The sequence below is a fragment of the Jaculus jaculus genome, chromosome 7 (genome assembly GCF_020740685.1).
Source record: "Jaculus jaculus isolate mJacJac1 chromosome 7, mJacJac1.mat.Y.cur, whole genome shotgun sequence".
NCBI lineage: Eukaryota > Metazoa > Chordata > Mammalia > Rodentia > Dipodidae > Jaculus > Jaculus jaculus.
Window position 1 is genome coordinate 17,557,073 of NC_059108.1, and position 22,790 is coordinate 17,579,862.

A 22,790-nucleotide genomic window follows, 5' to 3' on the forward strand; every position below is an offset into this window, starting at 1 on the left:
TAATCTTCACCTTCTGAACACTCCATTCTGTCTGTTGAACATTATATCAGAAGTTAAGATTTCTTCTCGAGATACTTTGCTCTAGAGTAAGGATTACTTTGGCAACCTGATCTTGAGTTACTCACTTATCTCTGGAACCAGAGTCAAACACAGCAACCCTTGAGGCCAACACGGGAGTCAATACCTACCAATGAGGGACTGGTCAGAGTGAGGTTAAAATTTCACTGAGGGCTCCAGTCCAGTGACAGTTTCTATATGCCAACTCCACATTTGCCCGTGAACATTTCAGGGATATATTGCAAATATACTAATATCTAATTTAGCATTGAATTGTGTAATTCAGTGGAAGCAAGAGTGGGAATCTGGGGCTAGAGAGATGGCTTAGCAATTAAGGTGCTTGCCTGTGAAGCCTAAGGGTCCATGTTCGGCTCCGCAGATCCCACATAAGCCAGCTGTGCACGGTGACACGTGTGCAAGGCGGCACATGCGCACAAGGTGGGCGTGCATCTGGAGTTCATTCACAGTGGCTGGAGGCCCTGGCACACCACTTCTGCCACTCTCACTCACGCTCTCACTCTCACTTAAGAAGGCCAGTATGTTGGGCTTGCTTCAAAATAAAGAGAGAAAGAAAGAAAAAGAAAAAGAAAAGAATGGAAGTCTATTTTTAGAAATTATTAGCACTTTACTCCTATTCCAACATTTATAATGGAATACAATGCATCTCAGATGCCCACAAAATGTTGGGTTTGGCTCCTTTGGCTTAGTAATGTCAGTGATTACCCTATGGAGCATAGTAGGAGACATATTTTATTGTATAATCCTTTGCTTACATGTGACTATAGAGTGAACAGAGCCAACATGCATGTATTATGTGTGAGTCTACTGTGAATAGTTACACGTGAACTGAAGAGCTCTGTACTATGGCCTACAGGGGAGTTAAATAGCAGCTTACTTATTTAGGATGCAGTTTTTATTGAAATGTTTCTCTTTATCCCTTGAGTCAGGTTATGCAAACACAGTCCTCAGGGGAGTGCATTTGTTCATAATGACATTTTCCTCCAACATCATACAAAGGAGAAAATAGGTTATATCCGTATGGAAAAATTAATTTTGCCACAATGAATCTCTTCACATGTCGTGGTTCTCAGAACATGGGAGATGAAATCAACCACTGATAGCTGATGATCATCAAGAGAAGACTATCTTTGAAGACAAGCTATTTGAATATCAATAAATGCAATTGAAAACAAACTTCAATTTCCAAGGTGATATGACTTCTGTATTGAAAGAGACAGAAATGGCCTTACATTTCTTTTCTCTGTGTCCATATATTCAAAGGAATCTTGGTATCTGTTTTTCACTAACAATGACATTTATATTATTTGCATTATCATGAAGCAACATGAATTGGGCATGTTAGTAGATTGTTTTTAATTGCTCTGCAAAACTGATACGTAATTGAAACAAAAAGCATTGTTTCCAACCTCCCCCCGCCCCGCCCAAGTCCATCTTGTCAAGCTGAAAGCGTGAAAGTTATTTTCTGGTGGTGTGATTAGATTGGGGCTGAACTCTCCAGCTGGCAGGCCTGTCTATGACTGGCGGCGGCCTGTCCCCAGTGCTTGTCATTCCCTGACATGTCTGACAGGATGGGGACAGCCGCCCCAGACAGGTTCATTAGATGGTGTTTTCTACAGCTGGGCTAAAAAATAAATAAATAAGTAAGCAAATAAATAAATAAATAAAAAGTCTTTGCTTTGTCAAAGCCCAAGATGTTCAAGCCCTTCTTGTTGGTTAAACCAGGACCTTGTTTTGACAAATTTTGATCTGTGTGGTTTTTAGATTTCCTGACACATTTTTGTTTCCTTCCCCTTTGGCCTGCACTCTGTGCTCTCTGCCTTGTTGCTGCTTGAAAATCCTAACAGTCTTCCCAAGAGAAAGAACCTCAGTTATGGAGGGCTTACCAGGGGAAAAAAAAAATACATTATTGCAACACTCTGTAAAATAGCAATAGTTAATCTATTTCCATGGTGATCTGCACAATGGGAAGAAAAACAACCTTGGGATTTGCGATAAGCCAATTACAAGAAAGGTTACGAGTTTCTATAGTGCCGGGAACATGCCATCTACATGAGAACATGGGATCATTACTAGCAGCCTACACTGTCAGATACACTGTTCTTTAGAACTGCCAGAGGTTTAAGCTATCTTCATTCGTGGGCTTTTAGAAACTGACAGTGTTCTGCCTTGGCTGATAGGCTTTGATGTTAGGAAGGGAAATTACCCAAGATTATAGAATACCTGCTCACTAAAACTAGAAATAATTCCAAAAGCAAGTTTTGAAATACACTTCTGTGCCAATGCTGGTCCCCGTCTAGATTAGCTAGATTTGACCAAAGCTGCTGTGCATTTCAAACATACTCGCAAACCAGTCAGGACTTAGCTTCCCAACCCCCCCACCCCCGCCATATTTAAACTTTTAATGTGGCAGTACTGCAAAGAGATCTGTAACTGAGAATTTAGTCTTCCTGTGTCATACCTGTAATTAACAAGCAGTTATTGACACTTTATATACTTGCTAGACACAGTCTCTCTGGCCCTGCTTGCTGATAGCTGCATCCCACAGGGAGAAACATTGGCTCTTAATTTTTACTAGGTAGAATATGACCAGGTTGAAAACATTTGACCACATCTGCTTAATCCTCGAGCTCCTGTCTGCTGTCTTTTCTGTCATACAAAGATACAGGATGCAGCAATGTTGTGTTTCTGATGCTTTGTCACTGGTGAAATAAACTGTTCGCAGAACCACATCAAGCTCCTCATTCACAGAAAGCCCAGCCCTTACCTTTCCTTTGTGTTGTTTCTCTGCTGCTTTCGTCCCTCGTTGTCTCTATGACAACTGTGTAAATTGGGATGGGCAACTGTCATCTGGAGTATTACTGAGAGAAAAGTGTTAGTGAGCACACAGTTCCCATAGATAGAGCATTTCAGTATAATCCAATTTTAATTGAGCTCCAGAGACTTTGATGTGCTGCAGAGGTTGGGCGAGAGCTATTCCAGGGAGAAATTAAAGCAGCCTGGCCAGGCGTTCCCGCTCCAGACTGTCACCGTCTTAAGCAAGCATTAGCATCAGACTTAACCTGCCCCTATGGAACCGCTCACGCCAGTGTTTCAGCTTCTCCCTGATTTCCTCTGCCATATGTAGAAGCAGAGCACTTTCATCTTTTTATATATGGTTTTACACCCATTCACTTAGGCTAGAAAGGCGTGCAGCAGACCTGAGACTCATATTAGGCTGTCTGTTGGACTTTGCTTTGACACTTCAGAAAAGAAATAGAAAACAGAGTAGGGATTAGTTTGAAATTGTCAGCCATCATATATTAAACTTTCTTTTTAATATTGCCTTGTAAGATCCGATCTTGGAACTAAAAAGTTGAAGGGAGTGTAATTTTCTTGAGCTTTGATTTACCATTGCATTGCACTTTAATGCTTAGATGCTTGGGCATTTCTTAGAGGCTAGGATTTATATTTCAAAATGTGTTAAAGTACCTTTTCCTCTTCATATAAGAAATAGCTGTTGGGGAAAGCTAGCTTATAGCATTTTCTCAAAGGCACATCAGTCCTTAAATGGAGAAACTAGTAATCCGTTATTTCTCTTAATAGAAAGGAAAATGGATACCTTTTCCCATGTATGCAATGAACTTTAAAACGTTTTGAAATATACTTTTTTTTAGTAATACTAGAAATGATATAAGACTACACTTTTAATTAAAATAATTAAGCAAGCATTAAACATAATGTTTATTCAGTTAAAAAGTTTTCTTACAGATGATAACCTTAAGGAGTTCTGTATCGACCCAGTAAAGAAACACATTTAAAAATAGTGCTGAATTAAAGCAAACTGGCAATATTTAGAAGTTAGTTTGTGTGCATGCATCATCACAGCTGCTTGTGGTCCAGGAAGTAGATGGGAACGCTGTTAGCTCCGGGAGCTGCAGCATCAGGGCCTCTTGCTCCCAAGGGCCTCCGCAGAGCTGAGAGGTGCCAAGAATTGTACACCAGTGGCAGTTGACTAAATTGCCTTCAGTGATCTCAGAAGAAAAGACCTCTTTTCTAAGGTGCTGGTAATCTCCTGTGAGGTTTCATTTTGTTTTGCTTTGTTTTCATTTTTCTCATTCTAGATTTACTTACATTGCTAGGGTTTTGGTTTTGTGACTTAGCAGTCCTTGTCTGTATAAATCTTCCCTAACATTATGGAAAAGAGTTATGCCATTCTTTTGCTAATGCTCCCAGCAGTAGATGCTGGTCTCCTTTTAGTGTTATTAAGAGCAAACCCTTAAAGAATAATCAGACACTTATATTACCTCCCTTACATAGGGGCATAACCATGTGCAACACTAAGAAATGAAACTGCTAGACCAAAGACCTTGCAGATCTTAAATTTTGATACATAATGCCAAATTCCCTTGGTATGTTATACCATTTTATTTTACATATACCATTTATTTTATATTGTTCCCACCAGCAATGTAAAGAATTCCTGTTTTTCTTATAGCAATCTCAATGTTATTAAACTTAGAGGTCATTACAGTCTGATAAATAGAAAGTACCACCATGCAGTTTTATTTTTTAATGGATGAAGTCAAGTACATTGTCAATCAAATAAGAGCAGTTTGTACTCTTATTTTCTCAAGAAAACTTATTAGATGAATGCCTGTAGATTATTGGTATAGTTTCTTGCAAGCATATGTTTTTGTGTATTAGAGATCATGTAGACTTATAACACATAACAATTATATACATGTGTGTCCTTACTTTTTACATAATTTGTTGTTGCTATATAGCATGTCCTCCCAAATTATAGCAGCAGTATATCTAAGGAACTTAAATTCCTTTTAATTTACCTATATACCCAATAAACCATTCTGTTTTGCTCTTAAGAAAGTTGACTTCCATCCTTCAAAATAAGCCCAACATTACTAAAATATAACTAGCTAAATATATTAACATTATATTTACAATATAGAATTCTATTCCAGATGGACCTTTTTCTGTATAAATGAACTCACCCTTTGGATGTCTGTAGTCTGCGTTTTTATTTGTTTACTGAAGCATGCGTGCTGGAAATGCACATGTCGGTGCTCCATGGAGAGGTGTGCTCTGAGCATGTGCTGTGTGCCACACACTACCAAGCCACATGCCTGGGGTTGGGAGAAATACACGGAAACAACTTTATGTCAGGAGAAAACATTTTGTGGGAGGTTTATTGATATCACTGAAGAGCAAAACTTTTATAAATTTGTTCATCTATTATTTAATGGTTATTAGTCCAAATGTAAATAGGTAAATTGTTTTTGTTGTTGCCATAACTCCTTTGTAGAAGATCTGTAATGTCAATGGATACCTAGCCCAGGAAATACAGTTCTCATTGCCTCTTAAGTTGTTAGGTCCCTACAGTTTTTGGTGAAAGACATTCATGTACAAGCAAGCATCTTTAACCACTGAGCAATTTCCACAGGCCTGAAATGAGAAAATCATTGTGGGCCTTCTGAAAAACTCAAATTTCATTCACGCTTCAATGAACCACTTTTTTTTTTTTTTTACTTTAAAACCATAGATGCCAATCAACGTTAAAGTGATTAGTATTCTCTTTATTTACCCTTTTGCTACTGTTTACGGACATCATATGTGCCTTGAATTCAGCCGTTCGGCCTTGCATACTGGGTTGCTGCGGTGCAATGCGCCCGTGTTGAGCAGTAGTAACAATGCAGTAACGGGCAGGCACAAGGGGTCAGTTTGCTCCTAGATGAAGAGATTCCATTAATAAAACATATAATCAATTTGCAAAATTACATTTCTGGGGTATTCTACAGAGAGAACGCACCTTATGTGTGGTGCCATGAGATTATACAATAGAGTAGCCAAGGAGGTCAGCTGAAAAAAAAAATAGAAAAAAAATGAAAAAGAGAGCTGGAAAATAAGAAGCGAACTGGGGAAATAGCAAAGGGAAGATGTTTCCAGAATGAGCAGCAGCTGGAAAGGTGGCTCAGTGGCTAAAGGCACTCGCCTGCAGAAGGAGGAGCATGTTGGTGGCTCTGTCATAGGACATACCATGGCATGTCCCATTTGGCTGGAGTCAGGAGGTCATTGTGGGGCCAGAAGTATGCAGAACTGAGACAGGTTGCGCGCACCCTGGTAACTATCTCATGCCTTTCTTCTTGGCTTCTGCCTTCTCACAACTCCTATTGCCCCACATGTCCTGCTCACTGCCTCGCAGCTATCTCTTTTCTCCCTGTTTCCTGCATGGCTGTCTCTGAGCGTCTTACATTCAAATCATGAAAAGAAATGATCTGATTGGGTCAGCCCAATAACGTTCACGATAGCATGACTGATAGCATTCTCAAAGCCACAAACCTTGGCTATCTTGCTTAGATAAATAAAAGTGCTTTGATACTCGATGTCCATCCCAGTTTAATTCACGGGCCATGATGATGGTGTTATTGCACGTAAACTGGTACAGAGAGTGATCTTAGAAGGGGTATTGTTTGGTAAGCCTGTCCAGTCCATAATGAACTACAAGTCAATTTGCTATGTTTGCTTTTTTTGCTTGTTTTACTTTAAATATTTTTCATTTAGATATTTTATTTATTTGCCAGAGAAAGAGGCAGAAAGAGAGAGAGAATGGGCATGTTCCACCTTGTGCATCTGGCTTCTGTGGGTACTGGGGAATCAAACCTGAGTCCTTAGGCTTCACAGGCAAGTGCCTTAACCACTAAGCAATCTCTCCAGCCCTTGTTTTGTTCTATTTTATTTTGGTGGATTTTTTTTCAGTTCTGTGGATCAAACCCATGGCCGTGGATATGTTAGGCAAATATTTTCCCACTCAGCAGTGCCCCTCGCTCTTGGTTTCTTCAGAGGTGACTTCACCAAGTCACTCAGGTTGGCTCATAACTCAACTTTCTAAAACTTCTTCCCAACTGCTAAAATTACAGACATGTTACCATACCCAGCTGAACATGGGACTACAACTGACTTGTTTTAACTGATAAAGACATATTTATTAATATCTTTTTACATATGTATTATTAAATACAGATCAGCAAAGGTTTTCATAATTCATTGTCAATATTGTTGCTATGTACTGGATGGGCTCTATGGTAAGTATTAAAAATAGAGATGCATTGCAAGTTCCTATCTTCAGTGATGCACAGGTTAGCAAGAGACACCAACGAGAAAACAGGCAATTATGATAGCTTGGTAAATGTTATTAAAAGGTGGCTATAGGACTCTCAGAGGAAGCAGCAGTGTCTCTGAGCCTAATTACTATATCAGGAGTTGATCAGAAGAACGCTCCAGTAAGGGATCGGCAGGCAGAGGCAATGTGCAGAAAACGCAGGAGTGCGACAGAACATGGCATATCGAGGAACTGAGGAGTACTTAGCAGGGTTAAATTAAGAGCTAGACAAAATGCACATTGTGGGTATATATGAGATTTTATACGCTGATTATAATAATAGCTGCCACTCTTTAAGTATCTACGGTGTGCTAGAGTAAATAGCACTGTACATCAACTGTGATTTTCATGACTTGCTTTATACATTTAAAAAGAATATTTGAAGCCTTAATGGGTAAAAATTAAAAAGACATTAGTATGTATATTATGTGCAGTTTCCTTCAGGTTAACATAAAGGAATGCTAACTAAGGAGTAGGTATTTTAGTCCTTAAATTCAAAAATGTTAAAATTGGGCTGGAGAGATTGCTTAGTGGTTAAGGTGCTTGCCAGAACCCACGTAAACCAGATGCACATGGTGGCGCATGCATCTGGAGTTCATTTGCTGTGGCTAGAAGTCCTGGTGTGCCCATTCTCTCTCACACAAATAAACAAATTAATTTACAATGTTAAAATTTCTCACATTTTCATATACTTCTCACTTGGTGCCATTCAAATTTTTCACAGCAAAAATTTACCATTGTAAAAGACAAGAAGGTGTAACATGTCAACCAAGTCCACTCAGTAATCACTTTAGCTCTCTCATCTCATATTGTACAATGCTTTATTGTGAAATATTTTCAAAGGGACAAAACAGTTTTGGTCACAATTTATAGTATCAAAGTAATTGGTTTCACCAAATTGGTTCAAAGAAAACATGCAACTCAAAAATGCAAGTGGTATAAAATAGAATAAAGTAAACCTAAAGACAGAAATCATTAAAAATATCACCATTTTAAAATTTGTCACAAGGCAGAAAATGCAAAAGAATTAAACATTTCATTTCTAGAAACCAGTGTCTTTCCAACAGTGTCAAGTTTTGGTCTCACCCACCCCCATCCATTTTTAAATTAACAGCAAGGGGATAGAAGATTTTAGAGCGTGCTAAATTTGAGAAATTGAGAAAATGAAGCCAAAGACATAATGTTTACACATGGGGACATTCACGAGTAGGACAGAAATGAAGCAACCTTGCCAATAACCCTTCTTCATTTTGAGTGCTTTACTGCAGTTTGGAGAGTATGCATTTGAAGATGAAGTGCAAATGCAACTCAGTTGGTAAATTAAACTGTTAAATATTTTACTCAACAAAAAACTGATTGAGGTGCTGCTATGTTCTATAAGTAATGCATGCATACAATACAAACAAATATGTACCCACATAAAATCTACTAGGTTTTATTGATGTAGGTAATAAAACAAATCAGTATAAAAGTACTTGTCACAGTATGTGATATGCCAGAGTGTTAACAACTAATACTCTTGAAAGCGTTCAGGATTTTCTACTAAGGGTTATAAAATGCTGTTTAGATGAATTACCTGAACATCCTCGCTGTATCCCAGTCAACATTGCTTTTACATTGTAGGCAGAGCAGTGATTTCTAAAGTGCAGAGCTAATCATCTCACCTTTGGGTTTCAAATCTAGTGGCTCTCCAGTGTTCTCAGACCATAGTCCAAACTCCAACATGAGGTACAAGATTTAGCCATAATGCTCTGCCTTCCTACCACCCTCTAGTCCTCTAATTTTACTCTCATCCTTCTTCCTTCACAGTATACTCTCAGATATCTAGCATGAACACCGATCCACAACCCCTTATTTATTATGGACATGTTGTTTCTTCTCTTTGAGCTTCTGGTCTCCTGGAAGTTAGGGACTCAATCTCTAATGTTCATCAGTGACTCATGGTAGTTACTATTTCTTAAATTGGTAAGTTATAAGGATAAGACTAATAGAAAAAATATGGCCTAATTATAGGCTTTTTATAAGACAGGAAGAAGCCTTCTTAAGAGTTTTCCCTACAGAAGGTAAGGGAGGAAGCTAATGCCCTCTATAGCTGAGCTGTGTAGTGAGAGGTTAGTAATGTGACTTGGATAAATCTAGAATACAGATTACCAGTAATGAAAAAATAATTTGTCTCTTCATTCAGTGAAAGATTCTGTTCTGTGGTACATATTTTCTATGTCCTCTCTTGTGATGTCAATAATGGAAATTAGATTCAGAAAGTGTGTGTGTGTGCACACACACATGCATACACAGACAGGTAGGCATAATTATAATACTATGCAAATGTTTTCTGAAAGCTCCCCCATACATATCTCCAGGAATTTCATCCAGTCTTACAAGTAATCTGTGAGGAGATTGGGCTTTAAATGTCTACAGTCATGAAATTCAGTGTTTAGTAGTCTGGAATAAACCACTACTATAAATATCATGTAGCCACACAAGTATAGAAACATAGTGTAAACTTTTCAAAATAATTATTAAATACAAACATAAACGTTAGAAATTTATTCCCATGAGATGAATATCTGGTCTATCTACGTCTGAATATTACTTACTATAAAATTACTGTGATCAGTAGAATTCCTGACTTTATTAAAGATGTGTTGGAAATCTTGTGCACATACATAAACTAAGGAATATTGTAGTTTGACTATTACAGTGTTACTCAATGTCCTTTGTAGTTTCCAAGCTTTATATTTATATTTGTATTCCAAGCTTAAAAACTGCCTATTCACCTATCTCAACACTTCTTTGTCAGGCTGAGGAGGCAGATCAGCCGCACTCGCCACACAAATGGGAACCCCGAGTCCAATCCTCAGCACCCACCTAAAGAGCTGGGCATTGCCACACACGGTTATGACCCCAGGGCTAGGAGAATTGCTGGGACTCACTGGTCAGCCGATCTGACCACAGAAAGCAGCTCTAATTTCAGGGAGACTCTTGTCTCCAGGACATAAACAGTGAAAGAACAATAGATGAGGATACCCGATGTTCCATTCTTGTCTCTACAAACATGCCCATGGTAAAGAGAACCGCTTTCTCATGCCTCACCTTTGGTGGGAAAACACTGTCACTGAGACCCAAGATATGACAAGCTAGAGACCAGTGGTCCATGGCCACCTTGTGGCTTCACACCCCATGTGCCACCAGCGGTGATCAGGCAAAGATGGTGTTCAAGGCTACTTAGAATCCAAGTATCTTCCATCTCTGGCTCCACATTCCTCCAAGGCATGGGCTATTCTCCATTGAGTCAGTAGGTATGAAAAGAGTATGGATGATGATGTGTAAATGCACATTGAAATTTCTTTCGAAGTTTTCCAACTTGAATATATGTGCTACAAATTCCAAGTCACTGCTAAATGATAGGGAATTATGAAAGTAATGGAAAACTGTAACTTTACATTACATCACAAACCCTTTAATTAAACTGTTGAAGTTGGAAATGTCAATAAAGCATGACAACCTCGTGAACACCAGAAAGGGCACATCCACCTTCTGCTTGCAGCATTTCAATCAGTTTTCAACAGGAAATGCAACTTGATGCAAAATTTAGGTTTTTCATATTCCAAGAGAAAGTACTTACTGCACTTGTTCTGATAGACGTGTTAGATGATTTGAGATCAGTGAAGCCATCACTAAACAAATACTTTTTAGTTTGCACAATATTAGCTGCCTTAAGAGAAAAAGTAAAAGATGGAGCTGATTTGACAGCTCTATCCATGTTTCTGACAGCGTTGGGCATGTCAGACACACACAAGTGCACAGCAGCCCGACTTTTCTTCAACGTCATCACCAGCTGACATGTTCTAAGCACACATTCGGGTAGCTGTACACGGTGTGCTCCTACATTTGTCTTAGTGTACATCAGCTACTAGGTGCGTAAGGCTGACCCCATAAACCTCCCTCTTTTCTTTGGGGACTAGGGTACTGGCATGAAATAGTTCAGTGGTCATATAAGAAAATCACAAAGTTCCACAAGATTTAGGATCACAGTTCTTTCACATTCATGTCCAGAACTTGTATACAATGTAGTAAGATTATGTTTTATAATTATCAAGGAATGAAACCAAATGGGGTAGCATTGGTTGGTTAGATTTCATAGCATAGTACATCATTTGGACAAGCAGGAAGACATAAACCAGATATGGGGAAGTTGACTAGAAGAGAACCAGAATCACAAAACTCAACTATGTATAAAAGTACTTAAATGATTTAGGAAAATATCTTGGACTACAATGGAAAACATATATGTATATAAAGAGTTATTATAGAAGATTCTAAAACTTACAGGAAGTATGCCAACTTGAATATATTTGCTAACTGTGTAATTAGTAAAGGTATAAACATTACCCAATTTTATAGTATCTGTTCATATTTCAGACTTGGGCTTGATGCCCAGATTTTTATATAACCATGCCATAAACTCAGCATTTAATTGACAAATAAAAAGCTCAACCTACCTTAAAGCAGTCCTAGAATCCTAGGACAAGTGCATGCTGGGTTGTTGGAGAAGATAGGTCTGTAGCTTGCTGAATGATAAAGTTACTTCAGGGTCCTGCTGGAACTCTTTCCCCTGAAGCTTTCTAGAAATGCAGACTCTAGGCTGTTGATGAAGCTGCTCGTTGAACTATAAACACTGCTACAGGACTCCTGGGGTAAGGTGGGTACTGAGAAACTGGAGGTCACCTGGTACCACAGGAGATGGGCACTGGAGACCAGTTGCCTATTAAGAGCACCACTCATAGCAAACTCCAGCCTTCATGTTGTTTCCTCATTGCCCCTTTTCTGACAGTCTGCATCATCATGCCAGCTAACAGGATAAATGTTTAAAGGGTATGGATTACTTTCAATAGAGCAAGTAATGAAGTGTCAGGGTTGTCCTAAAAAGTAAGAAATTCCAAGTTGGCATAGTTTATAAGACAGGTGTACGTAAAGCCCTTACAGAGTCAGGCTAACACGTTTTTCAAGCTACTTGCTTAGACAAATATTCTTTTTAACCAGAGTTCCCAAAGACAAGTAAGTGAAAACATGCCTATACGTATGTATGCTGGATATGTTTGTATACACAGATAGCTTCCTTGCACGCCAGTACTGGCGGGATGATGCCAACATAGGGTTCATGTGGAAACCCATACTGTATTCATGATACTTTTTGAATTTTTCATGGTCTTAATTATTGTTCATGGAAAACAATGCTCATAATTGAAGATAGTTTTCAACTATTTGTCTTAAAATGTAGAAACACACACAAAAGTTTGCAGTTGTGAATTAGTATTCTTTCCATTAAAAAAAAAAGTATAGGGCTGGAGAGATGGCTTAGCGGTTAAGCACTTGCCTGTGAAGCCTAAGGACCCCGGTTTGAGGCTCGGTTCCCCAGGTCCCACGTTAGCCAGATGCCCAAGGGGGCGCATGCGTCTGGAGTTCGTTTGCAGAGGCTGGAAGCCCTGGCGCGCCCATTCTCTCTCTCTCTCCCTCTATCTGTCTTTCTCTCTGTGTCTGTCACTCTCAAATAAATAAATAAAATTTAAAAAAAAGTATAATAGCGTACAAAATTTCAATCTGGAACCCATTATATTTAAGTAAGAATTTATAAATATAAATTGTGGCAAGTCACTGTAACCTTTCTGTGTAGCTGTGAAAAGGTGTTTTGCATTTGGAAACTGAAAAGAAGCCGTCACCTGAAGCGCAGTAGGAACATAGCAAGCTAAGAACAGAGCTGCATAGTAAACCTGACACTCGTTGTCACCTCCTAAACTCACCATCAATGGGATTATTGCCACCAGTTTGCAGAAGTCAAAAATGAGATGGACTTAGGTAATTTTCCCAGGCCAACAGTTAGCAAATACAGTGCCAAGATTTAGCAGAAGTCTGACTGATTCTGGTGTGTTCTGGAGTTAAAATTGTATGATGAACTCTGAAAAATGTTCCAATTTTTAGGGAGAGACAAAAATTACATTAATAAAATAGTATTTTAAAAAATTAAAAATTTGAGATTGTCAACATGTATTTTATACTTTTTCAAAAATGCAAAATAGAACTTTATAACTTAGTTTCAATGATAGAGAAATCTAAGGTATGTTAAAATTAATAGCTACTTTCTGGTTTTACCAAAACCAACATGAGTACAGCAAAGTGGGAAATCACTTATGTAGTAATGATGTACATTGGGGTATCACAAATGAATGCACTTGTTATATATTTAGTGACTGTAGCTTAATCAACTGTGAATTGGTCTTTGCCATGTAAATAAAATTCCAGAGGTGGATTTTTACTGCAAATGTTCCACTAGCTCAGTGTTTGTTAGGACCAGCCTCAACTGTGTCACTGTGACCTCCCTCACAACTTCCCAGTGGTCCTCAGTGTTAGGACCAGCCTCAACTGTGTCACTGTGACCTTCCTCATGACTGTCCAGTGGTCCTCAGTGTTAGGACCAGCCTCAACTGTGTCACTGTGACCTCCCTCACAACTTCCCAGTGATCCTCAGCGTTAGGACCAGCATTGCTGTGTCACGGAGGCCTTCCTTTCATGACTACCCAGTGATGCTCCAGTTCCAGCCATGACATCTCCACCCAGTGAAGAATAGCAAAAGGGTGTATAATTCATTTGTTCAACTTTTCTAAAACATTTTCAGCCACCTTTAGCTCTGTTCTCATTCATAAGTTCCAGGTCAAATGTCCTGTGTTAAAGTGGCAATGTCATTTGAGTAAACAGGGAATAATATTGTCATGATTGGCTTTGACTATAGGTCACCTGAATTTTGTTCTTGTTCCAAGTTCAACCACTTTTGCATAAGTAACTATTAACTAGAATACATCTGTTCCTTTTACTTATGTTTGGTCTATGATACTTTTAGGCTAAAGGGGAAAATTGAACAGTTAACGGAGAATACTTGGCCAGCAAAGCCTAAAACCTTCTAACTGCTCTCTGACCAATGATAGTTTTCTGATCCCTAGCTTAGACCACTGACAGTCTCCAGCTAGAAGCACCATGGGGCTTTCGTGTAATAAGAGAGAAAGGGGGAAAGAAGTATGGGAGAGCAAGTGGAGTACGTCACAAGTGGTCATCAGAGCTAGTAAATTAGCTGCAGCACTCAGACACAGTCGTGTATTTTCTGGTTTAAGTCAACTTTTAGTCACTTCGATGTGTAATTTTTCTAAACCTTCACTTCCTCATGAACTAAGACAATTAAAATGGTAGAAATTTTGCAACTGTACAGTATGAGATGATTGACGGTATCATGATGTAGCATGGTATCAGCCAGGTAGTCCCAATTTACTGACTCTAAAATAGCACTGCATAAAGTACTCTCAAACTGTTCCATCCACACTTTGTCACCATGTCCCCTTCAACCTTTCTCCTGCAGGTTCTTGCGTACACTGAGGGGCTTCATGGAAAGTGGATGTTCAGTGAGATCCGAGCTGTGTTTTCAAGACGATATCTTCTGCAAAACACCGCGCTGGAAGTGTTTATGGCCAATCGAAGTAAGTTCTCTCAACGAGTGAACGCAAACACCCTCATACCTGGATGGTAGTCTTCTACATGGTACAGTGCTGTCTGATTACTGTCACTGTACTTCCCCCTTTGTTTGCTGTCATAAAACAAACAAAAATTCCTTTTCTATGGAGAAAAAGTAAGGGCTGCAGAGATGGCTCACTGTGCAAGAGCCCTTTCCATGCAAGTATGAGTGCCCAGTTCACCGGGAGTTCAGCTTCTTGGCACCCTCGTAAAAAAATTGACCTTAGCTATGCATGCTTACAGCCCCAGTCCTGTGGAAAGTTGGAGCCCACAGAATTGATGGGGTTCACACAACTGCAGCTCTAGGCTCAGGTAGATAGTCTACTGCATGGAATCACACAGAGGAGCAACAGAGGATATCACCTGATGTCTTCCTGGCCTCTGCACATGTGTGTACCACAAACATACCATGTCACACATACTACATTCACACTAGAAAAAAATATTTAAAATGTTTAATTAAAATTTTAAAATAATAGAGCTGGAGAGATGGCTAAGTGGTTAAGTGCTTGCCTGTGAAGTCTAAGGATCCTGGTTTGAGGCTCGATTCCTCAGGACCCACGTTAGCCAGATGCACAAGGGGGCGCATACGTCTGGAGTTCGTTTGCAGTGGCTGGAGGCCCTGGCATGCCCTCTCTCTGTACCTCCCTCCCTCTATCCCTCCCTCTTTCTCTCTCTATATTGCTCTCAAATAAATAAATTAATTAAAATAATAATAAAAATGTTAATTTTTTTCAGAGCATAAAATTATAGAGTTTCATCTTCTATGAAGATTCATTATTTATATTTACAAATAAACAATGATAGTCACTTGAAAATTGCTTCTTCAAGTTACAGCTGTCTTGTGATTTTCTAAATCACTCTCTTTTCTTCTTACCACAGCCTCTGTGATGTTTAATTTCCCTGATCAAGCAACAGTAAAAAAAGTTGTCTATAGCTTACCTCGGGTTGGAGTAGGGACCAGCTATGGTTTACCACAAGCCAGGTAATTATATCCTGTGACACATGCTGTATGGTTTGTTCATGCCTTTCAATCTCAACATGACAGAAATGTAAATATGAGTATGCCACTGTAACTGTTTCAGAGAATTTGCCTTCTCTGTGGACTATTCATAGGGAAATAGGTCATGAAAACTGCCATTTTGAGAATGCCAGAATGATTAGGGCAGACTGATTGCTTATCACAGCTAATATATAATGAAGATAGTTTTCTTGTTAAAATTTATAATAAGCATATCAAAAGTCTCTCCCGGTGGCTGTGATTAAGTGCTACGGGACGGCATATAAAGTGTTCCGTGACGGCTACGTATAAAAGCCTGTGCGCTACAGGGATGAGACTCCTGGTGCTTCCTCAGATCCACGGGCAGTTATTACGGTACAGTTTCAACATTACCTACAGCTTCCTTGGTATTTGTAGAAGAATCCTTAAACCCTTCTTTTGGTAATGATGTCAGTGCAAGCAGGAAGCACAGTCACTAATAAAATGCACTGCTGGTGTCAGTTGGGAAACAGAAGACCTGAGTAAATGTAGGGACTTTCCCTTGTGTGCATGTGTGCACCTGTGTGAAGCTGCCTGTAAACATGTGCATGTTAACATAGAGCTTCCAGTGCTGGCACGCTGTCAGAGCGCTGGTGATTGAGGACTCTGAGTTCCTCGTGTTCACAAACTCACGACTGCGCTCGACGCGCCCATCTTCCCACAGTAGTAGAAAAAAGACGTGGATGGTTTCTCCGGAGGTTTCTCTAGTTGAGGAAGAAATATTTTTTCAGAATCCTCCAGTAATCTTTATCTCAAGAGTCTTTGGCTAGAATGAGTCACTTTCTACCTCCCCTCCCCCCCAAAAGAAAGTATATTTGCTGACTCAGCCCAGTGATCCCCTAGAATTTGTGGGACGCACACCTCTGGCTCCTCGGTTCCACCCGCTCCCCCCAGCAGAAGAGTTATTCTGCTGAGAGGCAAAGGAAGGAGAGCTGTGGGTGGACAGCCAGCAGTGTGCCACGCAAATCATTATGTCTAGTACACTACCTGGATGGGAAGGAAAGCTAATCTTGGTCCATCTTCCCTTAAGTAGGTGGCAGACATCCTAAAGACAGGGCGTGTGTTTTATTTGTCTTCCAATCTGTAGGGCCTAGCACAGTGCCTAATTGCAGAATGCTTCTTAAGTGCTCTAGCTAGGGTTTCCTTGCATTACATCTTATCTATTTTCTTCCAGCTTCCAGAGCCAGAACAATTCCCTGACATGTGTGCACATGCTCGGGATGTTTTCTAGGAGAATGACAAGTTTAAACTAAGACATTAGGAGATAATGAAGCACTTATATAAAATACAGGTCGAAGAATGATGCATTTAATCTATCAAAGACAATGTGGTTAGCTTTGTAAGACTTGTGAGCCTTAGATCTAAGCTGACTCACAGTAATCACTGCTTCCTTGCCCAAGTGCTTACGTACTGTTTGTGTAATCATCAGTTCAAGAATGTTGCCAGGGATGAACAGGAAGAGCTCCAAATAGGCTGTTTCCTGGGCCAGCGTAAGCCCCTGCCTCCTGCTGCCTTGCTCGATGGCCACGGTACCCCAGAGATCCCAGTGGGGTTTCTAGGCCATGTGCTATTTCCTTCAATGCTGTTGGACTTTATCTAAACCCGAATTCATTTAAAACAAGCAGTACTTCTCTGGCTATCTTCGTCACCTATTATAAGTATCAACTCTTTTAACCACATTTTGACTCTCTTGACTTTTGGAAAATCGTCTTTCTGGGCAGAAAACCTGAAGCAAAAATAAATTCTCAATAGTTTTACTTTCCCTGTTACTCTGTGAATCCAGAGAGTATCAAAATGTCTTGTTATTCAGTTTTCTATTTTGAAAATGAGAAAGATGAACATGTTTTGTGCAGTTGGTAGCTCACAAATAAGAACCAAAGAAAGAAAAAGAAGGGACTAGATCTATTCGATGTATTTGCATCTGTTATGGTAGTTGTTACCTTGGATGAAGAATTTTTTTTATTAATTAGTTTTGTATTCAGCAAATACAGTCAGTCTGGTACCATTATTAGGCTCATCCACGATCTACCCCCTCCCCATGGCCCCTCCTTGTTGAGGTATATGGGTCATGCATTATGGAGTTAGCCCACAGTTAAGGTAAGATAAATGTCTCTGCATATCATGACCCAACATGTGGATCTGACATTCTTTCCACCCCCTCTTCCATAAAATTTCCCTGAGCCATGTTGGGTTCATTTTTGGTCTGCTTCTGTGATGAGGTATTGGGGGCCTCTGAGGCTCTGGTTCTCTAATTTGGTAGGAGTTGATTTTTCTGTGTTGATCTTCCCCCTTGTGCTGGTATCCGGTTCACCAGAAAAACAGTACCCTTGCTTGTTTCGCCAATTTTTCTTAGTTTCAGCTGGGGCCTTTTGAGGTATGATGGGGTGGCTCTCTCCTTAAGTTCTACATCTATCTGACAAAAAGAAGCAGATTCTCTAATGGAGAGTAAGTTAGCACCAGGACAAATGAGATAACCCTTAATTTTTGTAATATAGAATTTAATAGGTGTAGGCCCTCTTGTAGTCCATGACTGACGGTAGCTTGATAATGGAGAGTGGGCTTATGTTTGGATATGGTTCTGACTTGTTTACCAGATCCAGCTATGGGTCCCGTACCACTGAGGGGATCAGTTAGCCAAATCAAGAGCAACTGGTTCCCCACCATGGCTGTGTGCCACTATTGTACTTGTGTGGGCATCACAACAGGTTATTTGCTGCTAAGTAGGTTAGACCATGAGTTGCTTGGACAGATATTGGTCATTTTCCCCCAGTCACCCATGTAGCACCTTCTGGCACTAGATGCGCTGACTGTCTGGGGACTGACTCTCTTCCAGCTTCCAGCCATGCCATTCCATTTTACATGTCAACCACATAAGGTGTCTTCAGCAGTAGGGTCTTACCACTAACCTTTTGTGGGTCATCAAGACAGAAGTCTGTCTGTCTTTTAGGAAACCTTATTAGTCTCTCTGATCAAAAGCTCATTGTGGATGATGGCCACATGGTGGTACTGGGAGTTATTCCCTTACTGGGCATCTACCCTAAAACCTTCAAACCACAGGCCAGAGAGGTTTGCTCAACCATGTTTGTCGCGGTTCAATTCGTAAAAGCTAAAAGCTGGAATCAACCAAGATGTCCATCACTAGAAGAATAGATAACTAAGATGTGGTATATCTACATAATGGAATTCTATACAGCAGTAAGAAAAAAAATGACACAATGAAAGTTGAGGAAAAATGGTTGAACCTGGAAAAGATCATTCTCAGTGAACTTACCCAATCACAGACAAAAAATTGCCACATAGTCTCACTCATCTACAGCACCTAACCTGAATCTACCCAAGATACCTTACACATCCAGAAAGCAACTCGTGAACTAGACACTAGGAAGGATGGGGAGGGAGAGGAGGGCATCAAAGGGGTGGGAAACACAAATCTAGACCCAAACGGCAATGGTACCATAAAATTCTACTGCTAAAAGGCAGACCAAATGGCTGCACCTTCACCAGGCTCTTACAGGGAACACCTGAACCACAAGACAGTGGAGAGGGTATGATGAAGACAAACCTTAATCTTCTACATCTTCCCTTCCTCCCTCTCCCTCTCTTCTCTCTAACTGTTGTATATTAGTTATCTTTTTCCTCCTTCTCTCAGAAGAATTGCCTTTGTAGGGTGAATTTGGTTCATCAGTCGAAACAGAAGAATTTGGCCAAATGATGTGCTTGTCTAATTTGCAAAAATAGTTCCATTGTCATTACATATCGCATTACTTTTAAGTTCATTGTTACTGAATGTTCAGTTTATTCTAAATTATTTTAAATAAGCAAATAGGATGCAAGATTTAACACACATCTTTATTCGAGTTCATTGTAGACTTAGGTATCTTTTAATTCAAGTATTATTCAGGTAGCTAAATGAACAAGAGGAAGCCAAGATTTGGACCCTAAGAAAAGAAAGAGAATTCTGCCCTTGCTTGCAATGGGGAAATGCAGTGTTCTTTTGGTTTGGTTAGTTTCAAAATCCTGTTTCCTACCAATGGAAATGTATCCAAGCTGGTAGATGTTTTTACGGTATACATAATTATAGGTGTCAACTAGTAAGACATATAAAAAGATAGCTTTGTTTCATTTCTAAATTAGAGGAAATAACATAAAACAAGTTTTAGTTGAAATGATCCTGATAACCTGCTGTGTGTTGCTGCTGTTCTTAGGAAGCTATGTTTTGGGCAATACACAGATGCTAAATATCTGACCAGAAATGATTTCTGCCTTGTAATATAATGTATTATATATTAGCTCTAAATTCAGTAATAAATGCATTTTGAAGCTTGGAAAGTTACTGTAATAAAGTAGCCTATACCTTCAGAAAAAAGAAAAAAACTGTTGTTGTATTGGTTTGTTGTCCTCCTAAAAACTCAACTCTGGCTTAGTTTCCTGATAATATCCTCGCACTCTGTTTTGGGAATATTCTCTGACTTGTACTCTTAGAAATAACAAAAGGGGGCTGGAGAGATGGCTTAGCGGTTAAGCGCTTGCCTGTGAAGCTTAAGAACCCTGGTTCATTCGAGGCTCAATTCCCCAGGACCCACATTAGCCAGATGCACAAGGGGGCGCACGCATCTGGAGTTTGTTTACAGTGGCTAGAAGCCCTGGCGTGCCCATTCTCTCTCGCTCCCTCTCCCTCTCCCTCTCTCTCCCTCCCTCCCTCCTTCTCTTACTCTCTCTGTCTGTCGCTCTCAAATATATAAATAAAAATGAATAAAATGTATTTTTTTAAAAAAGAAATGACGAAAGGGGCTGGAGAACCAAACATAGGCCTCTCACTTAGAAGCTGGGTGTTAAGAGTTCATACTGTGTAGAAGGAACTCGGCAAATACTGATTGAGCCATGCCTGATGCTAAGCAAGAGAAATGATACCCTCTTTCACTATAAAATGGGGACAATATTTTTGCAGCGATGCTTGAAAACCTCTTGGCAGGATAAACTCATTTTATAAATGAAACACATGCATATATACACATGTGTACATGCATGCAAACACCCACTGGTGTGAGTCGTTAGGCAGGTCAGACTCATACACACACCCACTTACACTCCCAGAAGCCTGCACGAGAGCCATCAGTGCATGGGGATGATGCGTCTCTCAAAGAGTTGTCCTCTATCAGTATAATCATAGAGCTTCTAGTGATCTGTTTGTTGGTTTACTTTGGTGACAGTGGTTTTATCCATAATGCAGAATTATCTCTAGAGAACTTTAAGCTAAAACCCTCAATACTAATTTCAAATAACAAAACACTGTCAAATTCAAAGGCAAGGAAAACCCAGAATAATCAACTTTAAAATCATTTAGGCCAATTCTTGAGCAACCCCTTCAAGAAGATTCCATTGCATATCACACTGTTGCTTAAGAAACAATTATTAAGACAGAGGCACAATTTCCATTAAGTTAGCCTGACCCAATGAAAGCCTCTTTAATTAATTGTTGTTATAGATGTAGTTTACCAAACACTTCTGCCAAGGACTGTATTTTGTGTCTTATATTATTTTCCTTAATTCTTAAGACAAGCACATTTTATAAAACTATAGGATTCTTATCCTATTTTACAGATAAGAAAATTTAAATTTAAATAAATCATCAATTTGTATTTGACTTTCAAATAGCTACTAATGATGTGTTATCTTAGCCCATTTTATATTGCTACAGAAATTGCCTTATGTGGGGCACTTCAAGAAAAATGAGTTTATTTAATTCACAGTTTAGGTGGCCTCATCTGTTCAGCCTCGGGTGAGGCCTCCATGGGGAATCACAACACAGTGGAGACGCAGAAAGAAGGAACAGGCTTGTGGAGTGGCCTTGCCTTGAGCAGTCTGTCTTCTCAAGAACTGCCTTACTCCACGGACCACCACTAATTCCTTTTGAGGACAGTTTCCTTATTATCACTTCTATGAGGTCCCCCCACCTCAACACCACCCACCACAGACCAAGCTTTCCAGCGCATAAGCGTTTTGTGAGCACAATAAACCACATCCTGGCTGTAGCGGGTGTCAGGTACACATCTGGGTGTTCAGACCTAAGTGCTTCGTAAGAAGAACTGCTGCTTACTTCTCTTGGTCATGGACAACTTTGAACAACATTCCTTTGATATTAAGGGTGGCATAAATTTTTAAAGTTGGAGAACCTTTGTTGCCCATCTAAAAATGATAAGTTGCTTTATAACACTTTCTAAATGTACACCTTTCCTTATTTTTAGAAAAACACTCCAAACCTAGAAATGCACAAACCATCCTGATCTATTTCCCAAAGCTATTCTTAGGTCCCTTTTACTGAACCTGTGAATTTTTCAAAGCTCTCAGTTATTTGTTTATGGCATCATTTGGGAGATATACCTTCTGTTTGTAGAGACTTTATGCATGTTCATACCCTATGTGGAGGAAGATACAAAAAATTTATTACCAGCCACCATTGTTATGTAAACTGTAAGGCAGATGTTTTTAAGCAGCTATTTAGTAACTATTAGCTGGGTAGCATGAAGTAGATTTGCTGTGTTGTATAAATGTGACCTTGACTTACTTTGAGCTTGGTTTTATTTTTGTTCTTGTGTCCTATAAATATATGTTTGCAACTGTAATTTCACAGAACTGCTTTCAAAATTACTTGTCCCAAGTAATTATCTTTATCATAGAACCCTCAAATATTGCCAATTTCTACAATTAAAATATGTTTAATATTCACCTATAAAGAACAAACTATAAATTACATTAACACTAGTAAATACTGGGTTTTTTAAGCAGTGAGTTAATAGATCCTTTTATGTATTCTTAACTGCTAGGAGGATATCATTGGCCACTCCTCGACAACTTTATAAGTCTTCCAACATGACTCAACGTTGGCAGAGACGTGAAATCTCAAACTTCGAGTACTTAATGTTTCTCAATACTATAGCAGGTAAGACATCCCACTGTGAATAT

General features: G+C 39.5%; 1 protein-coding gene across 5 annotated transcripts in view; it reads left to right on the forward strand.

Moving 5' to 3' along the window:
• Nbea (neurobeachin) overlaps window positions 1-22,790 on the forward strand; it is a 563,720-nt gene that overhangs the window by 437,239 nt on the left and 103,691 nt on the right. For all 5 annotated transcript variants that reach the window (XM_004659998.2, XM_045154369.1, XM_045154370.1 and 2 more), the window contains 3 exons: window positions 14,637-14,754; window positions 15,671-15,773; window positions 22,652-22,767. In XM_004659998.2, the coding sequence (XP_004660055.2) occupies window positions 14,637-14,754; window positions 15,671-15,773; window positions 22,652-22,767 (337 nt within the window). The remainder of the gene's footprint in view (window positions 1-14,636; window positions 14,755-15,670; window positions 15,774-22,651; window positions 22,768-22,790) is intronic.